The 24,840-nt window shown below is 47.2% G+C and overlaps 1 protein-coding gene across 8 annotated transcripts in view; it reads left to right on the forward strand.

Moving 5' to 3' along the window:
• cntln (centlein, centrosomal protein) overlaps positions 1-24,840 on the forward strand; it is a 725,020-nt gene that overhangs the window by 175,027 nt on the left and 525,153 nt on the right. For 7 of the 8 annotated variants that reach the window (XM_072517511.1, XM_072517513.1, XM_072517506.1 and 4 more), the window contains exon 10: positions 15,764-15,937. In XM_072517511.1, the coding sequence (XP_072373612.1) occupies positions 15,764-15,937 (174 nt within the window). The remainder of the gene's footprint in view (positions 1-15,763; positions 15,938-24,840) is intronic. The other variant, XM_072517514.1, reaches the window with a different exon arrangement.

The raw sequence follows: 24,840 nt of genomic DNA on the forward strand, positions 1-24,840 counted from the left end.
GGGAAGCTGTTTTTGAACCTGTTTGTGCGTGTTCTCAGACTTCTGTATCTCCTGCCCGACGGAAGAAGTTGGAAGAGTGAGTAAGCCGGGTGGGAGGGATCTTTGATTATGCTGCCCGCTTTCCCAAGGCAGCGGGAGGTGTAGACAGAGTCAATGGATGGAAGGCTGGTTCACGTGTTGGACTGGGCGGTGTTCACAACTCTGTCGTTTTCTACGGTCTCTGTGGGCTAAATGGCAGTCTTCTGTGCCACAGCGATTCAATGATTCTATACTCTAAGGCTGTCAGTCACGTTGGTGGGTGCAACAGTGACATCACTCAAGATGCTTGGCACTGCCAAAGATGACTTGATTTGTGCCTCTGTCTTAGTCTCCGTCACCATGTCCTTCATCACCAGCACACTGCGACTGCACTGTGCATTATCTGTAACACCAGGTTAAAGTCCAACAGGTTTGTTTCGATGTCACTAGCTTTCGGAGCGCTGCTCCTTCCTCAGGTGAAGGAAGGACCTGAGGAAGGAGCAGCGCTCCGAAAGCTAGTGACATCGAAACAAACCTGTTGGACTTTAACCTGGTGTTGTAAGACTTCGTACTGTGCTCACCCCAGTCCAACGCCGGCATCTCCACATCATTATCTGTAAGGTACGCTGCAGCAACTTGAGGCTTTCTCAACAGTATTCCTAAAATATGGCTTATGCCATCAAAAAGGGGGTATGTTGCCTCCCGGGTGCCAGGGTCCGTGACGTCTCGGACCGTGTTTTCAGAATCCTTAAGGGGGAGGGGGAACAGTCACAAGTCATGGTACACATCGGTACCAACGACATAAGTAAGAGAAGGGACGGGGATTTAAAACAGAAATTTAGGGAGCGAGGATGGAAGCTGAGAGCCAGGACAAACCATGTTGTCATCTCTGTTTTTTTGCCGGTGCCACGTGCTAGTGAGGTGAGGAACAGGGAGTGCGTGCAGATAAACACGTGGCTGCAGGGATGGTGTAGGAGGGACGGTTTCAGTTACATGGATAATTGGAGCACATTCTGGGGAAGGTGGGACCTGTACAGACAGGACGGTTTGCACCTGAACCAGAGGGGCACCAATATCCTGGGAGGGAAATTTGCTACGGCTCTTCGGGGGGGTTTAAACTAATTTGTCAGGGGGATGGGAAAATGAGCTGTAGTCCAGAAGGCAGTGTTGAGAGTAATGAGGCACTGAGGAGGGTATCAAGGTCGCAGGCATGTACCGGTAGACAGGAAGGTGGGTTGAAGTGTGTCTACTTCAATGCAAGGAGCATCCGGAATAAGGTAGGTGAACTTGGAGTGTGGATTCGTACCTGGGACTACGATGTTGTGGGCATTACGGTTAGAACAGGGACAGGAATGGTTGTTGGAAGTTCCGGGGTATAGATGTTTCAGTAAGAGTAGGGAAGGTGGTAAAAGAGGTGGAGGAGTAGCATTGTTAATCAAGGATAGTTTAACGGCTGCAGAAAGGCAGTTCGAGGGGGATCTGCCTACTGAGGTAATATAGGCTGAAGTTAAAAATAGGAAAGGAGCGGTCACGTTGTTAGGAGTTTTCTATAAGCCCCCAAATAGTAATAGAGATGTGGAGGAAGAAATTGCAAAACAGATTATGGATAGATGTGGAGGTCTCAGGGCAGTTGTCATGGGTGACTTTAACTTTCCAAATATTGATTGGAACCTCTATAGGTCGAACAGTTCGGATGGGGCAGTTTTTGTACAGTGTGTGCAGGAGGGTTTCCTGACACAATATGTGGATAGGCCGACAAGAGGTGGGGCCACATTGGATTTGGTACTGGGTAATGAACCGGGCCAAGTGTTAGATTTGTTTGTGGGAGAGCACTTTGGAGATAGTGACCACAATTCGGTGTGTTTCACTATTGCAATGGAGAGGGATAGGGCCATACGGCAGGGGAAGGTTTATAATTGGGGGAGGGGTAATTATGATGCGATTCAGCAAGAAGTAGGGAGCATAAGATGGGAACAGAAACTGTCGGGGAAAGGCACAAATGAAAAGTGGAGCTTGTTTAAGGAACAAATACTGCGTGTCCTTGATAGGTATGTCCCTGTCAGGCAGGGAGGAAATGGCCGTGTGAGGGAACCATGGTTCACAAAAGAGGTTGAATGTCTTGTCAAGAGGAAAAAGGAAGCGTATGTAAGAATGAGAAAACAAGGTTCAGTTGGGTCGCTTGAGGATTACAAGGTAGCAAGGAATGAGCTATAAAAAGGGCTTAGGAGAGCTAGGAGGGGGCATGAGAAGTCCTTGGCGGATCGGATCAAGGAAAACCCCAAGGCTTTTTACTCTTATGTGAGAAATAAAAGAATGACCAGGGTGAGGTTAGGGCCGGTAAAGGACAGTAGTGGGAACTTGTGCATGGAGTCAGAAGAGATAGGAGAGTAGGAGAGGCGTTGAATTAATACTTTTCTTCAGTGTTCACCAAGGAGAGGGGCCATGTTTTTGAGGATGAGAGTATGATACAGGCGGGTAGGCTGGAGGAGGTAGATGTTCTGAGGGAGGATGTATTAGCAATTTTGAAAAACCTTAGGGTTGACAAGTCCCCTGGGCCAGATGGGATATATCCTAGGATTCTTTGGGAGGCAAGGGATGAGATTGCAGAGCCTTTGGCTTTGATCTTTGGGTCCTCACTGTCCACGGGGATAGTGCCAGAGGACTGGAGAGTGGCAAATGTAGTTCCTCTGTTCAAGAAAGGGAATAGGAATGACCCTGGTAACTATAGGCCAGTTAGTCTTACTTCGGTGGTCGGTAAGTAAATGGAAAAGGTCCTGAAGGATAGGATTTATGACCATTTGGAAAGATGCAGCTTAATCCGGGATAGTCAACACGGATTCGTGAATTGCCTCACGGATTGCCTTACAAATTTGATTGAATTCTTTGAGGAGCTAACTAAGTGTGTAGATGAAGGCAGAGCAGTTGATGTTGTATACATGGATTTTAGTAAGGCGTTTGATAAGGTTCCCCATGGTCGGCTCATGAAGAAAGTAAGGAGGTGTGGGATAGAGGGAAATTTGGCCAATTGGATAAGTAACTGGCTATCACACAGAAGACAGAGAGTGGTGGTGGATGGAAAATCTTCAGACTGGAGCCCAGTTACCAGCGGTGTACCACAGGGAGCAGTGCTGGGTCCTCTGCTATTTGTGATTTTTATCAATGACTTGGAGGAGGGGGCTGAAGGGTGGGTCAGTAAATTTGCTGATGACACCAAGATTGGTGGAGTAGTGGATGAGGTGGAGGGCTGTTGTAGGCTGCAAAGAGACATTGATAGGATGCAGAGCTGGGCTGAAAAATGACAGATGGGAGTTTAACCCTGATAAGTGCGAGGTGATTCATTTTGGTAGGAAAAATTTGAATGCGGATTACAGGGTCAACGGCAGGGTTCTGAGGAATGTGGAGGAACAGAGAGATCTTTTGGTTCATATCTACAGATCTCTGAAGGTTGCCACTCAAGTGGACAGAGCAGTGAAGAAGGCCTATAGTGTGCTAGCGTTTATTAACAGGGGGCTTGAGTTTAAGAGCCGTGGGGTTATGCTGCAACTGTACATGACCCTGGTGAGACCACATTTGGAGTATTGTGTGCAGTTCTGGTCATCTCACTATAGGAAGGATGTGGAAGCATTGGAAAGGATGCAAAGAAGATTTACCAGGATACTGCCTGATTTGGAGGATAGGTCTTATGAGGAAAGGTCGAGGGCAGCACGGTAGCATTGTGGATAGCACATTTGCTTCTTAGCTCCAGGGTCCCAGGTTCGATTCCGGCTTGGGTCACTGTCTGTGCGGAGTCTGCACATCCTCCCCGTGTGTGCGTGGGTTTCCTCCGGGTGCTCCGGTTTCCTCCCACAGTCCAAAGATGTGCAGGTTAGGTGGATTGGCCATGATAAATTGCCCTTAGTGTCCAAAATTACCCTTAGTGTTGGGTGGGGTTGCTGGGTTATGGGGATAGGGTGGAGGTGTTAACCTTGAGTAGGGTGCTCTTTCCAAGAGCCGTTGCAGACTCGATGGGCCGAATGGCCTCCTTCTGCACTGTAAATTCTATGAAATTCTATGAGCTAGGGTACCATCCAGAATCGCAGGGAGCGTTAGAAAGGTGGCATCAGACATTAAAGACAATGTTGAGGGCTTATTGTCAAGATTATCCAGAGGATTGGGATAAAGGAATTCCATTCGTATTGTTTGCAATTAGGGATGCACCTAATGAGTCTACCAAATTCAGTCCTTTTGAACTAATTTTTGGTCATGAGGTAAGAGGACCACTTAAATTGATTAAGGAAAAATTGGTGAGTGAGAAATCAGAACTTACATTATTGGATTATGTGTCAAATTTTAGGGAACGATTAAATAGAGCCGGTGAATTGGCTAGACAACATTTGAAAATTGCACAAAATGTGATGAAACGGGTAGCGGACAAGAAATCCAAAGTTCGTAGTTTTGCCAGTGGGGATAAAGTTTTAGTGTTGTTACCAGTGGTAGGTGAACCTTTAAAAGCTAGGTTTTGTGGACCTTATCAGATTGAAAGGAAATTAAGTGAGGTGAATTATGTGGTAAAAACACCAGATAGAAGGAAGACTCACCAAGTGTGTCATGTGAATATGCTTAAAAGGTACTTTGAAAGGGAAGGAGAGAAATAGGTGGAGGTTTTAATGATTCTAACTCAAATCAAATCCAGATGACTGAGAATTTGACATACCTAAAATTAAATTGGAAAATGAGGATGTTCTTAAAAATTGGGATAAATTGTTGAGTTACCTTCCAGAGGTAAAACGGACTGAGTTATTGATATCACTTGGGCAAATTTGTAGAGGTAAATTGGGAAGTACTAAAATGGCTGTACATGATGTAGATGTGGGAAATGCTGTTCCAATCAAACAACATCCATACAGACTTGACCCTTTAAAATTGGCACGGTTAACAAAGAGATTGAAAGTATGGGTACAAATGGCATAATTGAAGTGGGTTGCAGCCAATGAAGCTCCCCCCGTAGTGATGGTAACTAAACCAGATGGTACCCAACGGTTGTGTGTGGACTATAAAAAGGTTAATGCAGTTACAAGAACGGACTTATCCTATCCCATCTTTGGAGGATTGCATTGAGAAAGTGGGACAATCAGCTTTTATTTCCAAACTGGATTTACTTAAAGGTTACTGGCAGGTACCTTTATCCGAAAGGGCGAAGGAGATTTCAGCTTTTGTGACTCCAGATGGTATATACCAATTCAAAGTTATGCCATTTGGCATGAAAAACGCCCCAGCCACATTTGAGCGGTTAACTGCAAAGTTGTTTCAGGATTACCCAATTGTGCGGTACACATCGACGATCTGGTCATTTTCAGCCAGACATGGACAGAACATTTGAAACATCTGATGGAGTTACTCGATCGACTTCAGGAGGCGGGTTTGGTGATAAACCCAGCCAAAAGTGAATTTGGAAAAGCCCAAGTCACTTTCCTTGGCCATGCAATCGGACAGGGTCGAATGGTCACACGGGATGTGAAACCAACCGTTATTGAGGAGTTTCCGATACTCTCACGACGAAGGGAAATAATGCGATTTCTTGGCATGTGTGGATTTGATCGAACATTTGTGAAAAAGTTTTGTAGCGTGATTGCTCCACTGATAGACTTGCTGAAGAAACGTCAAAAGTTTCAATGGACAGCGGACTTTCAACAGGCATTTTACGGCCTGAAAGCTGTGATAGCCAATGCTCCTGTGTTGGAGAATTACAAGGGACTCTGTGATCAGATTGAACTAAAGTATGTGACTTTAAAGAGACATGCCGAGGCGTAGAGAAATGGATGGATCGTGCAGAGACCTTCTTGTTCAAAGAGACTGTCAATCGAGAAGGATTCCAGTTGGAAGAAGAAGAACAAAAAAATAATGGACTATATTATTATACCTGTTTGCGTGTGCTGTTTTTAGAAACGAAAAGTATATTTACTGTGTGCATTTCTTAAAGGATAGTGAAAAGGTGGGGCAGCACGGTGGCGCAGTGGTAGCATTGCAGTCTCACGACGGCGAGGTCCCAGGTTCTATCCCGGCTCTGGGTCACTCTCCGTGTGGAGTTTGCACATTCTCCCCGTGTCTGCGTGGGTTTCACCCCCACAACCCAAAGATGTGCAAGGTAGATGGATTGAACACGCTAAATTGCCCCTTAATTGGAAAAAATGAATTGGGTACTCTAAATTTAAAAAAAAAGGATAGTGAAAAGGTGAAAAATAAAACCATCTTGAAGTTGATGGTTTATTTTTTTTCTTGGGGGGAGATGTCATGTGAGAATACCTTTGAGAAATGTGTGTTTGGGAAATGCCTCTTTAAGAAATGGGTGTTTATCAGTGATGTCAGAGTGTCTGTCAGTTTTTTACTTTCGTTTTAGGCTGTTTGCTGCAGGGTGTGTTTTAGTTTTGTTTTCAGTGTTGGAGCTGAAGCCAGACAAAGCAGGTGTACTGTTGATCTCTCTGCCATGAAACGACTGTCTCTTGATCATTTAGTGAATTCAGAATTATAAATGTTTTCAGTCGTGAATGTAAACCTGATGTGCTTCTGTTGAAAGGTGTTTCTTTTGTCTTCTGGATGTTGTTTGGGAAGTTATTAAGGAGTACTCAGTGTTGTAATCTTTGGGGGTCGTATTTGAATTAATGGTTGCTGAGATGTTCACTGTATGTTTTAAAAACTTGAATTCATAGAATAAACATTGTTTTGCTTTAAAAAATACTTTTCCATTTCTGCTGTACCACACCTGTAGAGTGGGCCGTGTGCTCCCCATACCACAATCTAGTAAAAGTTGTGGGTCAGGTGAACTCCATGATACCCTTTGGGGTTCTCTAAACCCTGGCCCATAACAGAACCACCCATTTGTTTTCAAACAGCGACTCCCAGTTCTAGATTCTCCAGCACGAGGAAACATCCTCTCCACATCCATTCTGTCAAGAACCCTCAGGATTTTTTATATATATTTTTATTGAAGTTTTTCCATTAAAAAAAAATAGATTTAGCATACCCAATTATTTTTGCATTTAAGGGGCAATTTAGCATGGCCAATCTACCTATCATGCACATCTTTGGGTTGTGGGAGTGAGACCCACGCAGACACGGGGTGAATGTGCAAACTCCACATGGACAGTGACCCAGGGCCGGGTCCTCAGCGCCGTAGGCAGCAATGCTAACCACTGTGCCACCGTGCTGCCCGCAGTTTCTCCATTTTAGCGAAAAGCGCAACAAAACCTCATGATTGGTACAGCGCAGCAAAAAAAGCCTCATAGATAAATACAGGAGAACAATAATGCGCCTGGTTCAGTGCAATCACTAAGCTTGGTGCTACCGTATGTATCTGTGGATATACTTGAGAGTGAGGGAGGAGAGGATCAGGCCATGAAAACATGGTAAAATGGTGCACACCTTCCTATGCAGAGATTGCTCGCATTGCCATGAGAGTTCAGGATAAGATCTCCGCGCCAGGTTTGGGCACACACCAGAACATTTCTGCCTATGCGCCAATCACAGAACACCACAGTGCAGACGAGGCCCTTCAGCCCACCGAGTCTGCACCAACTCATGAAAGGCCCTGACCTGCCCACTTAATCCCACTTGCCATCACTGGGCCCATAGCCTTGAATGTTATGACGTACCAAGTGTTCACCCAGGTACTTTTTAAAGGATGTGAGGCAACCCGCCTCTACCCCCCTCCCAGGCAGTGCGTTCCAGACCGTCACCACCCTCTGGGTAAAAACATTTTTCCTCAAATCCCCCCTAAACGTCCCACCCCTCATTTTGAACTGTGTCCTCTCATAACTGATCCTTCATCGAAGGGCAACAGCTCCTTATCCACCCTGTCAATGCCCCTCAAACTTGTACACCCTGATCAGGTCACCCCTCAGTCTTCTGTCTCCAGAGAAAACAACCCAAGCCTATTCAATGTCTCTTTGTAACTTATATGTTCCATCCCAGGCAACATTCTGGTGAATCGCCTCTGCACCCCCTCCAGTACAAGTCGACCCTTCCTATAATGTGGTGACCAGAATTGCACACAGTACTCCAGAGGTGGCCTCACCAAAGATCTGTACAAATCCAACATGACCTCCCTGCTTTTGTAATCTGTGCCCCGATTGTTAAAGGCAAGTGTTTCATCTGTCTTTTTCACCACCCTTTTAACCTGCCCTTCTGCCTTCAGAGATCCATGGACAAACACGTTGAGGTCCCTTTGTTCTTCAGAACTTCCCAGTGTCAGACCTTTCATAGTATACGTCCTAGTCAAATTACTCCTTCCAAAGTGTATCACACTTTTCAGGGTTAAATTCCATCTGCCTCTTTTCTGCCTATTTGACCGTCCCGTCTGTATCTTCCTGTAACTCAAGACTCTCAACCTCACTGTTAACCACCCGGCCAATCTGTGTGTCATCCGCAAACATACTGATCCCAACCCCACATAGTCATCTAAGTCATTTATATAAATGATGAATAATAGGGGACCGAGCACGGATCCCTGTGGTACACCACTGGACACTGGCTTCATCACTAAAGCAGCCGTCTGTCATCACCCTCATCATCTGTCATCATACCAGAGGCATCAATAACACATTGAGACATTGTTTTCGTGGATATGACATCTGCCTGAACCTTAGCAGGAGCCAGTCACCGATTCTTTAATCCCACAATAACAGAAATAAAAAAGTAGAGAAATAATTCACGAGGGCACTAGTTGAAGAAGAATATTTTATATATACCCACCGGACGTAACAAAACCCCAAACTCAGTAGAGAACAATCATCATTCCACACATTAATAAAGGGAAGACCAGCAATATTCATACAGTTGATTCAGATTATAATAATTTCCGTCAGCGCCTCCTAACTCACTGACCATGATGGGGAAAAGAAGGAGCAGAGGGTCTCAGGGTAATAGGGACCAGGATACAGCCATGAGCACATGATCCCGGCACATGGAAAATGCTGCTCATTAGAAACGACACTGAGCCTTTCAGAGCATCCCGGCCAAGAAGGAATATCCCAAGGATAAGGGAACAGGATACCAACCATTGTACAAGACCTGGCCCAGCCCCATACACTTGTTCATCGGAGTCAGTTAACGAAGGATACCCACACCATGCCAAGACTCGCTACGCAACCAGCCTCACTCCTCTATAACCATTGCCAAGCCAGTGTACCAACCTGCCAACACGATAAGGGAAACCCCACTGAGACACAGTATACCAAATCAGGAGCTGGAACAGCACACTACCGACCCCAGTAAGGAGAAACCCTCCCCCCAAGAGAGGAATAGCCAAATGATGCCAGACATGGACCCGTAACGTACGTCAAAATGAAAAAGATACGAGGGACAGAGCAACCTCGCCTCAGAGACAGTCTCCCCAGAGGAGGCCCGACTTCAAAAAGGAGGCCGTTCAGGAAGCCACTGTGTGAGACCATTTGGAGGAGGTCACCTATCTCCGCCATTCAGTATACCCTCGAACCGAAGCAGGGCTCCAACAATACAGATCCACAGCTTACACTACAACCCTGCCTCTCACAGGATATTACCTCGTAGTGGAACCCTATCTCTAGAGAGGGAGCAGATCAGGAGCCTCCAAAAGGGGATAATTCAGGGCAAGAATATTCAGTCCATCACACAACATGCCCTCCACCTGACCCAGGTAAACACAGTGACTCCTGCCCTAACCCACCCGATCAAGCGACCACTGACACCACCCTGGCAGCCAAGAAAATATTGAAGAATACAAGTCAAGTACAGATTAACTGACCACAGCCAGACATGCACCATCACACATTTCCCCCCAATCCAACAACCCCAGAGATACCAACCACAAAGAGGAAGCACAGGGAACGTAGCGATCTTTAGGATTCATGATCTGTCCGGATTTTCATGAGAGATAAGCACGGATTCCTTAAACCCACAGGAACAAAAATACAAAAAAAACCCGGCGCAGTTAGCTCTAACTGGGGTCTTTCCTCAACCAGTAGAGTGAAGAGTTACGTAGACACAGCATCCACTACCACCCTGCCGTGGCTTTCCTCACCTCTATGAAGGAGGTGAGGGGTGTCCACAATGCACTCCCTCTTTGGAAATGCAAGGATTACAAAACAGGAGAGAAAAAGGCAAGACTATGCACAGCCTTCCTGTCACCCTACCAACTCAGTATGGTTTTTGTCATAACAGGCAACTGCCACCACCGTGCTCACATATCACACACCCCAAAAACAAGTAATTATGGAATGTGCATTAGGATTAAAAAAAGATGAAAATAACAAGTAGAACCAAAGCTCGTGCAAATGCAGCTGCTCCCACGCTCACATCATGTGACCCCTTCACGAATTTAAAGGTTTTATTCAAGTTGCCTCTTACTCTTCTAAATTCCAGTGTGTATGAGCCTACCTGCGCTACCTCTCATAAGACAATCTGCCCATTCCAGGTGTCAGTCCAGTAGATGTTCTCTGACCTGCTTCCAACACATTTACATACTTTCTTAAAAATGGAGACCAATACTGTCCAGAGAATTGCTGATGTGTCCTCACCAGTGCCCTGTGAAACTGAAGCATTGGGGGCTAAAACCACTGCAATTCCCATCACAGCAGGTGATGTCAGGTAAAGGATTGAGAAGTTTAATAAAAGGTCAGCTCGTGTATGGTTGACCAAGAGACACACTTTTGCCAGCACATCTCATATCCTGAGGACAAAATGCGGGCGAGAAACAAACGTTTAAATGGGTTGCAATATGTATCTGTTGCTGCTTCAATAAATTACTCCCGATATTAATGGATCGAATTAACATAATTGAAGTGAGCTGCTTTAGAAAATGTCAGAGTTTAATTTCCTCGTCGGTATAACCAGGAATAACCGAGCCATGCTTATTAGGAAGACCCCCGGGTCAATCTCCAATCAAAAATTGAGTCTTGAGCATTGCTCCCTTTCCAGCAGTGTGACTAACCATTCTTCTGCCCTGATGTTCATGCGGTGGGATCTTTTTGATTTCAAAATTCGTTGGTTGAGGTGTCAAAAATGGTAGTTTAAAAAAATTAGCACTATTCTTCAAAATCAAAAATAGTATCCAAACCAAAAACCAATGACAATGAATGCCCTGGGGTAAATTTGAGTAAGGCTGTAAGTTCTTCCAAAATTAGATTTAACTGAATGCTGGAAATTATTTAATTTTTGCTCTTGATGTTGTTTAAAACGTGTTATATCCTTTTCCAATTAATTTTCTAATTCCAAATGACCTCAAAATAATGTCTGGTTATATGGTATATGGAGCTGGCCTTGGGCACTGACGAGGCAGACCCAGTTGGGATCTAGCATGTGACGTATATAATCGTTATTGTAAATAAACTAAGGTTCTTTGAACTACTCGGTGTGGATTCCTTCGTGGCCTTATAAAAATAAGCTGTGATTAAATCTTGCTTAAAACATTTATTTTACTGTTTTCTGTAGCTTTTTAAAAACTTACTTTTTAAAATACGCTAAGCTGTTACTGTCCGTATAAGGAACAGGTTTATTTTTTAACTTTTAATTAAATTGATGTTAGATTATGCAGCATTAAAGGATGAAAATGGTTGGATTTGTTAAGAATGCAAACTTTTGGTAGAAATTCTGGAAAGGGAAGTGATTTTAATAAGCTCTTAATGGGTGCGAATAGCTGTCTTTACTGCCATTGACATGCACCTCAGCCATTTGAAGTTTTAAATATAGACTCAATTGCTGGTATGATTCCTCTGCATATACAAGAGCTATGTTCTTAACTGAACAGAGTTTAGGATAATTGTTTTGGATAATTGTATTGTTATTTGTTCAAAGTGGATTTTACAAATACATTCTGTGTTTTCGCAGTAGATTCTCAGCCATTGTCATGAGGTTGGCGCAAGATTTTTTTTAGAATTTTCCCCGTGTTTATTAACTGCAGTACATTGCGAGGAAATATCTTTGCCGGGGAGTGACTGATTCTGTGTTCCACTACACTGCTCATCAGCAGAACCCAAGACAATATGCTGCAGTCCAGCATTTCAAATAGATGAATAAAATCTGAATTAACTAAATCTGCTTTTTATGGCTCAAGTGGTTTCATTAGACTCGAGCACTCTGCTGCAGTTCTTTAATGAATGCGTGCCATATGCTTTAAATGTTCTGGTCAATAGCTGATAAAAAAAACGCGTATAATAAAGCCAGGAGAAAAGAAGATGTCCTTGTGATAGGCCTCTGTCAAAGGAGTTACTTTAAATTCAGTAACTACTATCTAGACAATATGGCTTGCAATTTATGACCCAAAGGTAGTCATACATTATTGGAATATAGCCTACTGAGCTTCACATTACACAGATGTGAAGCCCTGATTATAGTTGCTTCATAATTAACAGTGATCAGATTTGTTTTGTGGCATAAACGGTGCATGTGTAGAACATTAACCATGGCGTACACTCATTCAAATTCAGCTCAAGGGCTCCGTGGCAGACGGGTCACGAGCTTCAGGGAGTAGAAGCACCAGCTCCTCCATATGTTCTTGCTGCATCTTACTACAACTACGAGTGCAAGATAAGTTCCCAAAAGAACCAAATCGTGTTCTGTAATTACAGGACCACTTTCTGCAGGATGGAAATGAGGAAAAGCTAAAACACTCCCTCATCAGATAATTTGTAAATTACTTTACATGGCGGATGCCTAACTCAGTTGGTTTCAACTGCTGAAATTATAAATAATTGTAACAGATGTGGCAATATGGCTGGCCTCCAATAAATGAGACCCTTGATAATATAGCCGACCCTTTGACAGGCCAATTTAATAAAATGTGAACAAAACCTTCTTACTAATAATTTATCATCCTGTTTCCCTATTGGACAAACTTAATTACCCTAGCAGTTAACAAGGTCACACCCAGATGCCAACCTCTGCTACAGTTTTGATAATACAATCAGCAATTGAGGGGTGATGCAAGCTTTGTTGTTTTTTCATTACCTGGCTTCAGATAAGCACAGGTGGCTGAGCCTTGCTTGTCAGTTCTTAATAATTATAGACTATTACGGAATGCAGAGTTAGCACATTGAAGAGTGCACATTAGCATTTTTTTAATATGACTGAGGTGCTAACTTATAAGGGAGTATATCTCGTGTGACGATGGACCTTGTGCAGTTTAGATCATGTACTGGAAATGGGACGTTGTTTCAGGGCAGTGTAGAATATTTGTTTTGGGCTGACTTCCTCTGATTTGACATTGCAAAGGTTAATGCTACATTAAAATACAGCAAACTATTTAATTACTCTGAAAGTTTTATACTGAATTATTGAATTTTGACAAGCATATTTCAGCACAGAATGCAGAACACAATGATTTTATTTTAGTGATTGAGATTTTGCATCTGCACAAAAGCTAATTCCTTCACTGGGGATCCTTTGATTGAATTTACCTGGAGACAGTAGAGGTAAATGTATGTCTACCTTTCTGTGCATATTTGTAGCAGTTGTCTAAACAAACAAATGAATGGCCTGTTGCAGTCTAATTTCTGAATAGCTCTGGGGGTGGGATTTGGATTCTCTTCTTTGGCCATATTGGCTGTATTACCTCCACCATGATAGGAAAATTGTGACCTGTACAGTGAATGGAAGCAGACTGAAGCTTTAATTGTTTGCAACTTTAAAACGAAGTCCAAATAGAGTAGCAAAATGGATATGGCCTTTTTATGGAGCAAAAAGTGATATGCTATACTTTTAGATATCTGGATTGGGTCTCAACCCTGTGTTACTTTCATAAGGGGCAGCTTGTGGATGTTTCAATTGAAATTTAGGTCAATGTCTTAACGTATGTATAAACCGCCGCAAATTAACTGTGCCCAACATAATCATAACTCCAGATAAGCTGATAAATTTAGACCTTGGTGTCGAAAGAAACATTTTAAATTGATAATCCATATTATTCTTAGCCTGTCAACCATTGCACCGGCCGTTTATCATGCTTAATATCAGAACAGATTTCATCTGTTCAGTGCTGAAGCAAGAGGCTCTTCTGTAGAGAAAGGAAACAACTCAATAAAATTGGAGCAGTTGATATGATTACATCTCGACAAAAAAGCAAATAGAATTTTGGAATATGGTGGTCTATGCTGAGTTGCACCACAATTAACTATAATTGACTTTGTTGTGACTCTGATATTGATTGGAGGTAAATGTAATCTTGTTGAGGGCGAAAACATCATTAAAAAACCTGGGATTTTACAAGGGGTATGAAAATGTTAATAAACCTGAAAATTCCCCAATTTACAGATCTGTAGCCAAGAAAAAGAAATCAAGCATTGAAAAGTTTGTGATCATAGATATTCAGTAAGCTGGTGATTTTACAGTCACTCCAGCTACTAGTCTTCACTGCTGTAGGACCAGGCCTTCAATTGATTCAGTTTGTACACATAAAAGCTTATTTTGTGTCTGTAGTCATGTACCTCTAATGCACGCAAGGATTTAAAAAATAAATTTGAGATATCATCCCATGATGATTTGCAATTGAAATGACCAAACATCAGTGAAGAACTCTGCACTAAAAATAATTGATAAACTTTTGTTGGGTCAGGGTATTAAGATCTATGGAACCAAGGCAGTTAGATAGATTTACGATTCAGACCAACCGTGATCTTGAATCATGGAATCACTGCTGTGCAGAAAGAGGCCATTCGGCCCATTGAGTCTGCACTGACCTTCGAAGGAGCACCCTACCTAGACCTACGTCCCCAACCTATCCCCACCTAACTTTTTTGGACACTAAGGGGCAATTTAGCATGCCAAATCCACCTACAGGATTGAGGGGCTGAATGACTATGTACCAATTTTCCTGATTATCAGTTCTGTTTTTCCGATGTACCTTTAGAGTTTTCTTTCCTTTTTTTTCCATGGGATGCGGCGATCACTGGCTAGGCCCATCCCTAATTGCCCTTGAACCGAGTGACTTGCTGGACAATTTCAGAGGACAGTTAAGACTCAACCACATGTAGGCTAGACCAGGTAAAGATGGAACATTTCATTCCCTGAAGGATATTAGTGAACCAGATGGATTTTTCTGACAATTGAGGGCAGTTGTCATGGTCACCATTATTAAACCAGCATTCAGGTCCACCAGCTGCCATGGTGGGATTTGAACCAGTGTTCCCGAGAGCATTCATTAGCCTGTGTTTCTGGATTACTGGTCCAGTGGCATTACCACAATGCCACAGTCTCCCCATTAGAGCTAAATTATGTTTTAAATATGGAAATCTAAAGAATATGCAGATTCCTCTTAAGTACGTTGCTTGGGGTGTTTTATGCTTAATAAATGCTTTCAAAGTTTTTGGTTTCTCCTCTGCTAAATTGACGTACCAATTAAAGAGATAAATCAATCTCGATATCGAAGCGTTAGTTTTGGATGTATATCTGCCTCAGTTTTATCTTGTTCTGTATCTCTGAATCATGAAGCATTTATTGTGAATGTATCCATTGGTGGAAGGCCACAAGAAAACTTCTGCATTCTAAAAAATTCTAAATAATGTCTTGGGAAACTGGAGTCAAGTTGCCTTTTAAAAAAACAAACCTTAGAATCTACGTAGTGAAATAGTTAGATATTCTTTGCTCCATTCTTCTTCCCATTTTGATTCTAACTGATTTGTATAATCTGATGTTGGCAGTAAATTGTATAATTTCTCCTGTCTTGTATCTGTATCCTGGTACCTCTCCAAAATAGTTTGAATGACCTGGTCAGTGAAATTCTTCTATTTTGTTTAACCAGCAGATGCAGCTTGATTCCTCCACTGATTTAGAATACCTGGTCACTACTCAGAGAGCTGAGATAAAGTCATTGAAGGACAACCTGAAAGAAACAAGTGGAAAATTAATGGAACGTGTTGCCGATGATCAACTGCTGGAGCTAACGTTTGCTGCCGGAGAACAGAAAAGGCAGAAGGTATCTTTTATATTATTGCATTCTGCAGTGGCCAACTGTCAGGGTATTCTGGAGTCTAGCTCACAGATCTCGAATTAGGAAAATTATTATTGGCTGACTTGCAGTGTGTGTGTATCTTACGGGTGGAGAGTTTTTCATTGCTTTCATGTCCTTTGGGTGTGTTTGCCATTGCTCGTCACAAAAGGCAATGAGCCTTGTATAAATTGTCACTTTAGGGAAGATTGCAGAGGTTCAACTTTTTCACATAGAAAGAACATTTGACATATTTTCTGAGGGTTGTATACTGCAGCAATATTGATGAATTATATGTTGTGAAATAGCTGCTATTTTTTCGACCATAGAAGGACTGAGACTAACTTTAATTTGACATTCCAGATTGAGCATTCCTTAACCGAAATTCCGAAAAATTTCAAAATCCTCACTTTTTTTACGAGCGCCAAGGTGACGTCACGAGTCCCGGGCCATGCACAGTTCCCAACACACCGCACATGCACAGTTCCCAACACACCGCACATGCACAGTTCCCAACGTACCGCACATGCACAGTTCCCAACGCACCGCACATGTACAGTTCCCAACGTACCGCACATGCACAGTTCCCAACGCACTGCACATGCACAGTTCCCAATGTACCGCACATGCACAGTTCCCAACGTACTGCACATGTACAGTTCCCAACACAATGCACATGCACAGTTCCCAACACACCGCACATGCACAGTTCCCAACGTACCGCACATGCACAGTTCCCAACGCACCGCACATGTACAGTTCCCAACGTACCGCACATGCACAGTTCCCAACGCACCGCACATGCACAGTTCCCAATGCACCGCACATGCACAGTTCCCAACACACCGCACATGCACAGTTCCAACGCACCGCACATGCACAGTTCCCAACACACCGCAGATGCACAGTTCCAACGCACCACACATGCACAGTTCCCAACACACCGCAGATGCACAGTTCCAACGCACCGCACATGCCCAGTTCCCAACGCACCGCACACGCACAGTTCCCAACGCACCGCACATGTACAGTTCCCAACGTACCGCACATGCACAGTTCCCAACGCACCGCACATGCACAGTTCCCAATGCACCGCACATGCACAGTTCCCAACACACCGCACATGCACAGTTCCAACGCACCGCACATGCACAGTTCCCAACACACCGCAGATGCACAGTTCCAACGCACCACACATGCACAGTTCCCAACACACCGCAGATGCACAGTTCCAACGCACCGCACATGCCCAGTTCCCAACGCACCGCACACGCACAGTTCCTAACGCACCGCACAAGCACAGTTCCAACGCACCGCACATGTACAGTTCCCAACGTACCGCACATGCACAGTTCCCAACGCACTGCACATGCACAGTTCCCAATGTACCGCACATGCACAGTTCCCAACGTACTGCACATGTACAGTTCCCAACACAATGCACATGCACAGTTCCCAACACACCGCACATGCACAGTTCCCAACGTACCGCACATGCACAGTTCCCAACGCACCGCACATGTACAGTTCCCAACGTACCGCACATGCACAGTTCCCAACGCACCGCACATGCACAGTTCCCAATGCACCGCACATGCACAGTTCCCAACACACCGCACATGCACAGTTCCAACGCACCGCACATGCACAGTTCCCAACACACCGCAGATGCACAGTTCCAACGCACCACACATGCACAGTTCCCAACACACCGCAGATGCACAGTTCCAACGCACCGCACATGCCCAGTTCCCAACGCACCGCACACGCACAGTTCCCAACGCACCGCACATGTACAGTTCCCAACGTACCGCACATGCACAGTTCCCAACGCACCGCACATGCACAGTTCCCAATGCACCGCACATGCACAGTTCCCAACACACCGCACATGCACAGTTCCAACGCACCGCACATGCACAGTTCCCAACACACCGCAGATGCACAGTTCCAACGCACCACACATGCACAGTTCCCAACACACCGCAGATGCACAGTTCCAACGCACCGCACATGCCCAGTTCCCAACGCACCGCACACGCACAGTTCCCAACGCACCGCACAAGCACAGTTCCAACGCACCGCACATGCACAGTTCCAACGCACCGCACATGCACAGTTCCAACGCACCGCACATGCACAGTTCCCAACATACCGCACATGCACAGTTCCCAACGTACCGCACATGCACAGTTCCCAACACACCGCACATGCACAGTTCCCAACGCACCGCACATGCACAGTTCCCAATGCACCGCACATGCACAGTTCCAACGCACCGCACATGCACAGTTCCCAACGTACCGCACATGCACAGTTCCCAACGCACCGCACATGCACAGTTCCCAATGCACCGCACATGCACAGTTCCAACGCCCCGCACATGCACAGTTCCCAACGTACTGCACATGTACAGTTCCCAACGTACCGCACATGTACAGTTCCCAACACACCGCACATGCAGTTCCCAACGTACCGCACATGCACAGTTCCCAACGTACCGCACATGTACAGTTCCCAACACACCGCACATGCACAGTTCCCAACGTACCGCACATGCACAGTTCCCAACACACCGCACATGCACAGTTCCCAACGTACCGCACATGTACAGTTCCCAACGTACCGCACATGCACAGTTCCCAACGTACCGCACATGCACAGTTCCCAACGTACCGCACATGCACAGTTCCCAATGCACCGCACATGCACAGTTCCCAACGCACCGCACATGCACAGTTCCCAACGCACCGCACATGCACAGTTCCCAACGCACCGCACATGCACAGTTCCAACGCACCGCACATGCACAGTTCCCAACACACCGCACATGCACAGTTCCCAACACACCGCACATGTACAGTTCCCAACGTACCGCACATGCACAGTTCCCAACGCACCGCACGTGCACAGTTCCCAACGCACCGCACATGCACAGTTCCCATTGCACCGCACATGTACAGTTCCCAACGTACCGCACATGCACAGTTCCCAACGTACCGCACATGCACAGTTCCCAACACACCGCACATGCACAGTTCCCAATGCACCGCACATGCACAGTTCCCAACGTACCGCACATGCACAGTTCCCAACGTACCGCACATGTACAGTTCCCAACGCACCGCACATGCACAGTTCCCAACACACCGCACATGCACAGTTCCCAACGTACCGCACATGCACAGTTCCCAATGCACCGCACATGCACAGTTCCCAACACACCGCACATGCACAGTTCCCAATGCACCGCTCATGCACAGTTCCCAACGCACCGCACATGCACAGTTCCCAACACACCGCACATGCACAGTTCCCAACGCACCGCACATGCACAGTTCCCAACGCACCGCACATGCACAGTTCCCAACGCACCGCACATGCACAGTTCCCAACGCACCGCACATGCACAGTTCCCAACACACCGCACATGCACAGTACCCAACGCACCGCACATGCACAGTTCCCAACGCACCGCACATGCACAGTTCCCAACACACCGCACATGCACAGTTCCCAACGCACCGCACATGCACAGTTCCCAACGCACCGCACATGCACAGTTCCCAACGTACCGCACATGCACAGTTCCCAAAGCACCGCACATGCACAGTTCCCAACGCACCGCACATGCACAGTTCCCAACACACCGCACATGCACAGTTCCCAACGTACCGCACATGTACAGTTCCCAACGTACCGCACATGTACAGTTCCCAACGCACCGCACATGCACAGTTCCCAACACACCGCACATGTACAGTTCCCAACGCACCGCACATGCACAGTTCCCAACGCACCGCACATGCACAGTTCCCAACACACCGCACATGCACAGTTCCCAACGCACCGCACATGCACAGTTCCCAACGCACCGCACATGCACAGTTCCCAACGCACCGCACATGCACAGTTCCCAACGCACCGCACATGCACAGTTCCCAACGTACCGCACATGTACAGTTCCCAACGTACCGCACATGTACAGTTCCCAACACACCGCACATACACAGTTCCCAACGTACCGCACATGCACAGTTCCCAACGTACCGCACATGCACAGTTCCCAACTCACCGCACATGTACAGTTCCCAACGTACCGCACATGTACAGTTCCCAACGTACCGCACATACACAGTTCCCAATGCACCGCACATGCACAGTTCCCAACGCACCGCACATGCACAGTTCCCAACCTACCGCACATGTACAGTTCCCAACGTACCGCACATACACAGTTCCCAACACACCGCACATGTACAGTTCCCAACGTAACCCCTCATGCACAGTTCCCAACGCACCGCACATGTACAGTTCCCAACACACCGCACATGCACAGTTCCCAATGCACCGCACATGCACAGTTCCCAATGCACCGCACATGCACAGTTCCCAACGTACCGCACATGCACAGTTCCCAACGTACCGCACATGCACAGTTCCCATTGCACCGCACATGCACAGTTCCCAACGTACCGCACATGTACAGTTCCTAACGCACCGCACATGCACAGTTCCCAACGTACCGCACATGTACAGTTCCCAACGTACCGCACATGTACAGTTCCCAACGTACCGCACATGTACAGTTCCCAACGTACCACACATGCACAGTTCCCAACACACCGCACATGAACAGTTCCCAATGCACCGCACATGCACAGTTCCCAACGTACCGCACATGTACAGTTCCCAACGTACCGCACATGCACAGTTCCAACGCACCGCACATGCACAGTTCCCAACGTACCGCACATGTACAGTTCCCAACGCACCGCACATGCACAGTTCCAACGCACCGCACATGCACAGTTCCAACGCACCGCACATGCACAGTTCCCAACGTACCGCACATGCACAGTTCCAACGCACCGCACATGCACAGTTCCCAACGTACCGTACATACACAGTTCCCAATGCACAGCTCATGCATAGTTCCCAACACACCGCACATGCACAGTTCCCAACGTACCGTACATACACAGTTCCCAATGCACAGCTCATGCATAGTTCCCAACACACCGCACATGTACAGTTCCTAACGCACCGCACATGCACAGTTCCCAACGTACCGTACATACACAGTTCCCAATGCACAGCTCATGCACAGTTCCCAACACACCGCACATGCACAGTTCCCAACGTACCGCACATGTACAGTTCCCAACGTACCGCACATGCACAGTTCCCAACACACCGCACATCTACAGTTCCCAACGCACCGCACATGCACAGTTCCCAACGCACCGCACATGCACAGTTCCCAACACACCGCACATGCACAGTTCCCAACGCACCGCACATGTACAGTTCCCAACGCACCGCACATGCACAGTTCCCAACGCACCGCACATGCACAGTTCCCAACGCACCGCACATGCACAGTTCCCAACGTACCGCACATGTACAGTTCCCAACGTACCGCACATGTACAGTTCCCAACACACCGCACATACACAGTTCCCAACGTACCGCACATGCACAGTTCCCAACGTACCGCACATGCACAGTTCCCAACTCACCGCACATGTACAGTTCCCAACGTACCGCACATACACAGTTCCAACACACCGCACATGTACAGTTCCCAACGTAACCCCTCATGCACAGTTCCCAACGCACCGCACATGTACAGTTCCCAACGCACCGCACATGCACAGTTCCCAATGCACCGCACATGCACAGTTCCCAACGTACCGCACATGCACAGTTCCCAACGTACCGCACATGCACAGTTCCCATTGCACCGCACATGCACAGTTCCCAACGTACCGCACATGTACAGTTCCTAACGCACCGCACATGCACAGTTCCCAACGTACCGCACATGTACAGTTCCCAACGTACCACACATGCACAGTTCCCAACACACCGCACATGAACAGTTCCCAATGCACCGCACATGCACAGTTCCCAACGTACCGCACATGTACAGTTCCCAACGTACCGCACATGCACAGTTCCAACGCACCGCACATGCACAGTTCCCAACGTACCGCACATGTACAGTTCCCAACGCACCGCACATGCACAGTTCCAACGCACCGCACATGCACAGTTCCAACGCACCGCACATGCACAGTTCCCAACGTACCGCACATGCACAGTTCCAACGCACCGCACATGCACAGTTCCCAACGTACCGTACATACACAGTTCCCAATGCACAGCTCATGCATAGTTCCCAACACACCGCACATGCACAGTTCCCAACGTACCGTACATACACAGTTCCCAATGCACAGCTCATGCATAGTTCCCAACACACCGCACATGTACAGTTCCTAACGCACCGCACATGCACAGTTCCCAACGTACCGTACATACACAGTTCCCAATGCACAGCTCATGCACAGTTCCCAACACACCGCACATGCACAGTTCCCAACGTACCGCACATGTACAGTTCCCAACGTACCGCACATGCACAGTTCCCAACACACCGCACATCTACAGTTCCCAACGCACCGCACATGCACAGTTCCCAACGCACCGCACATGCACAGTTCCCAACACACCGCACATGCACAGTTCCCAACGCACCGCACATGTACAGTTCCCAACGTACCGCACATGTACAGTTCCCAACACACCGCACATACACAGTTCCCAACGTACCGCACATGCACAGTTCCCAACGTACCGCACATGCACAGTTCCCAACTCACCGCACATGTACAGTTCCCAACGTACCGCACATACACAGTTCCAACACACCGCACATGTACAGTTCCCAACGTAACCCCTCATGCACAGTTCCCAACGCACCGCACATGTACAGTTCCCAACGCACCGCACATGCACAGTTCCCAATGCACCGCACATGCACAGTTCCCAACGTACCGCACATGCACAGTTCCCAACGTACCGCACATGCACAGTTCCCATTGCACCGCACATGCACAGTTCCCAACGTACCGCACATGTACAGTTCCTAACGCACCGCACATGCACAGTTCCCAACGTACCGCACATGTACAGTTCCCAACGTACCGCACATGTACAGTTCCCAACGTACCGCACATGCACAGTTCCCAACACACCGCACATGCACAGTTCCCAATGCACCGCACATGCACAGTTCCCAACGTACCACACATGCACAGTTACCAACACACCGCACATGAACAGTTCCCAATGCACCGCACATGCACAGTTCCCAACGTACCGCACATGTACAGTTCCCAACGTACCGCACATGCACAGTTCCAACGCACCGCACATGCACAGTTCCCAACGTACCGCACATGTACAGTTCCCAACGCACCGCACATGCACAGTTCCAACGCACCGCACATGCACAGTTCCAACGCACCGCACATGCACAGTTCCCAACGTACCGCACATGCACAGTTCCAACGCACCGCACATGCACAGTTCCCAACGTACCGCACATACACAGTTCCCAATGCACCGCACATGCACAGTTCCCAACGCACCGCACATGCACAGTTCCCAACGTACCGCACATGTACAGTTCCCAACGTACCGCACATACACAGTTCCCAACACACCACACATGTACAGTTCCCAACGTAACCCCTCATGCACAGTTCCCAACGCACCGCACATGTACAGTTCCCAACACACCGCACATGCACAGTTCCCAACGCACTGCACATGCACAGTTCCCAATGCACCGCACATGCACAGTTCCCAACGTACCGCACATGCACAGTTCCCAACGTACCGCACATGCACAGTTCCCAATGCACCGCACATGCACAGTTCCCAACGTACCGCACATGTACAGTTCCTAACGCACCGCACATGCACAGTTCCCAACGTACAGCACATGTACAGTTCCCAACGTACCGCACATGTACAGTTCCCAACGTACCGCACATGTACAGTTCCCAACGTAATGCACATGCACAGTTCCCAACACACCGCACATGCACAGTTCCCAATGCACCGCACATGCACAGTTCCCAACGTACCACACATGCACAGTTCCCAACACACCGCACATGAACAGTTCCCAATGCACCGCACATGCACAGTTCCCAACGTACCGCACATGTACAGTTCCCAACGTACCGCACATGCACAGTTCCAACGCACCGCACATGCACAGTTCCCAACGTACCGCACATGTACAGTTCCCAACGCACCGCACATGCACAGTTCCAACGCACCGCACATGCACAGTTCCAACGCACCGCACATGCACAGTTCCCAACGTACCGCACATGCACAGTTCCAACGCACCGCACATGCACAGTTCCCAACGCACCGCACATGTACAGTTCCCAACGCACCGCACATGCACAGTTCCAACGCACCGCACATGTACAGTTCCCAACACACCGCACATGTACAGTTCCCAACACACCGCACATGTACAGTTCCCAACACACCGCACATGCACAGTTCCCAACGTACCGCACATGCATAGTTCCAACGCACCGCACATGCACAGTTCCCAACGTACCGCACATGCACAGTTCCCAACGTACCGCACATGTACAGTTCCCAACGCACCGCACATGCACAGTTCCAACGCACCGCACATGCACAGTTCCAACGCACCGCACATGCACAGTTCCCAACGTACCGCACATGCACAGTTCCAACGCACCGCACATGCACAGTTCCCAACGTACCGCACATACACAGTTCCCAATGCACCGCACATGCACAGTTCCCAACGCACCGCACATGCACAGTTCCCAACGTACCGCACATGTACAGTTCCCAACGTACCGCACATACACAGTTCCCAACGTACAGCACATGTACAGTTCCCAACGTACCGCACATGTACAGTTCCCAACGTACCGCACATGTACAGTTCCCAACGTACTGCACATGCACAGTTCCCAACACACCGCACATGCACAGTTCCCAATGCACCGCACATGCACAGTTCCCAACGTACCACACATGCA

This window comes from Scyliorhinus torazame, chromosome 9 (assembly GCF_047496885.1).
Source record: "Scyliorhinus torazame isolate Kashiwa2021f chromosome 9, sScyTor2.1, whole genome shotgun sequence".
Classification (NCBI taxonomy): domain Eukaryota; kingdom Metazoa; phylum Chordata; class Chondrichthyes; order Carcharhiniformes; family Scyliorhinidae; genus Scyliorhinus; species Scyliorhinus torazame.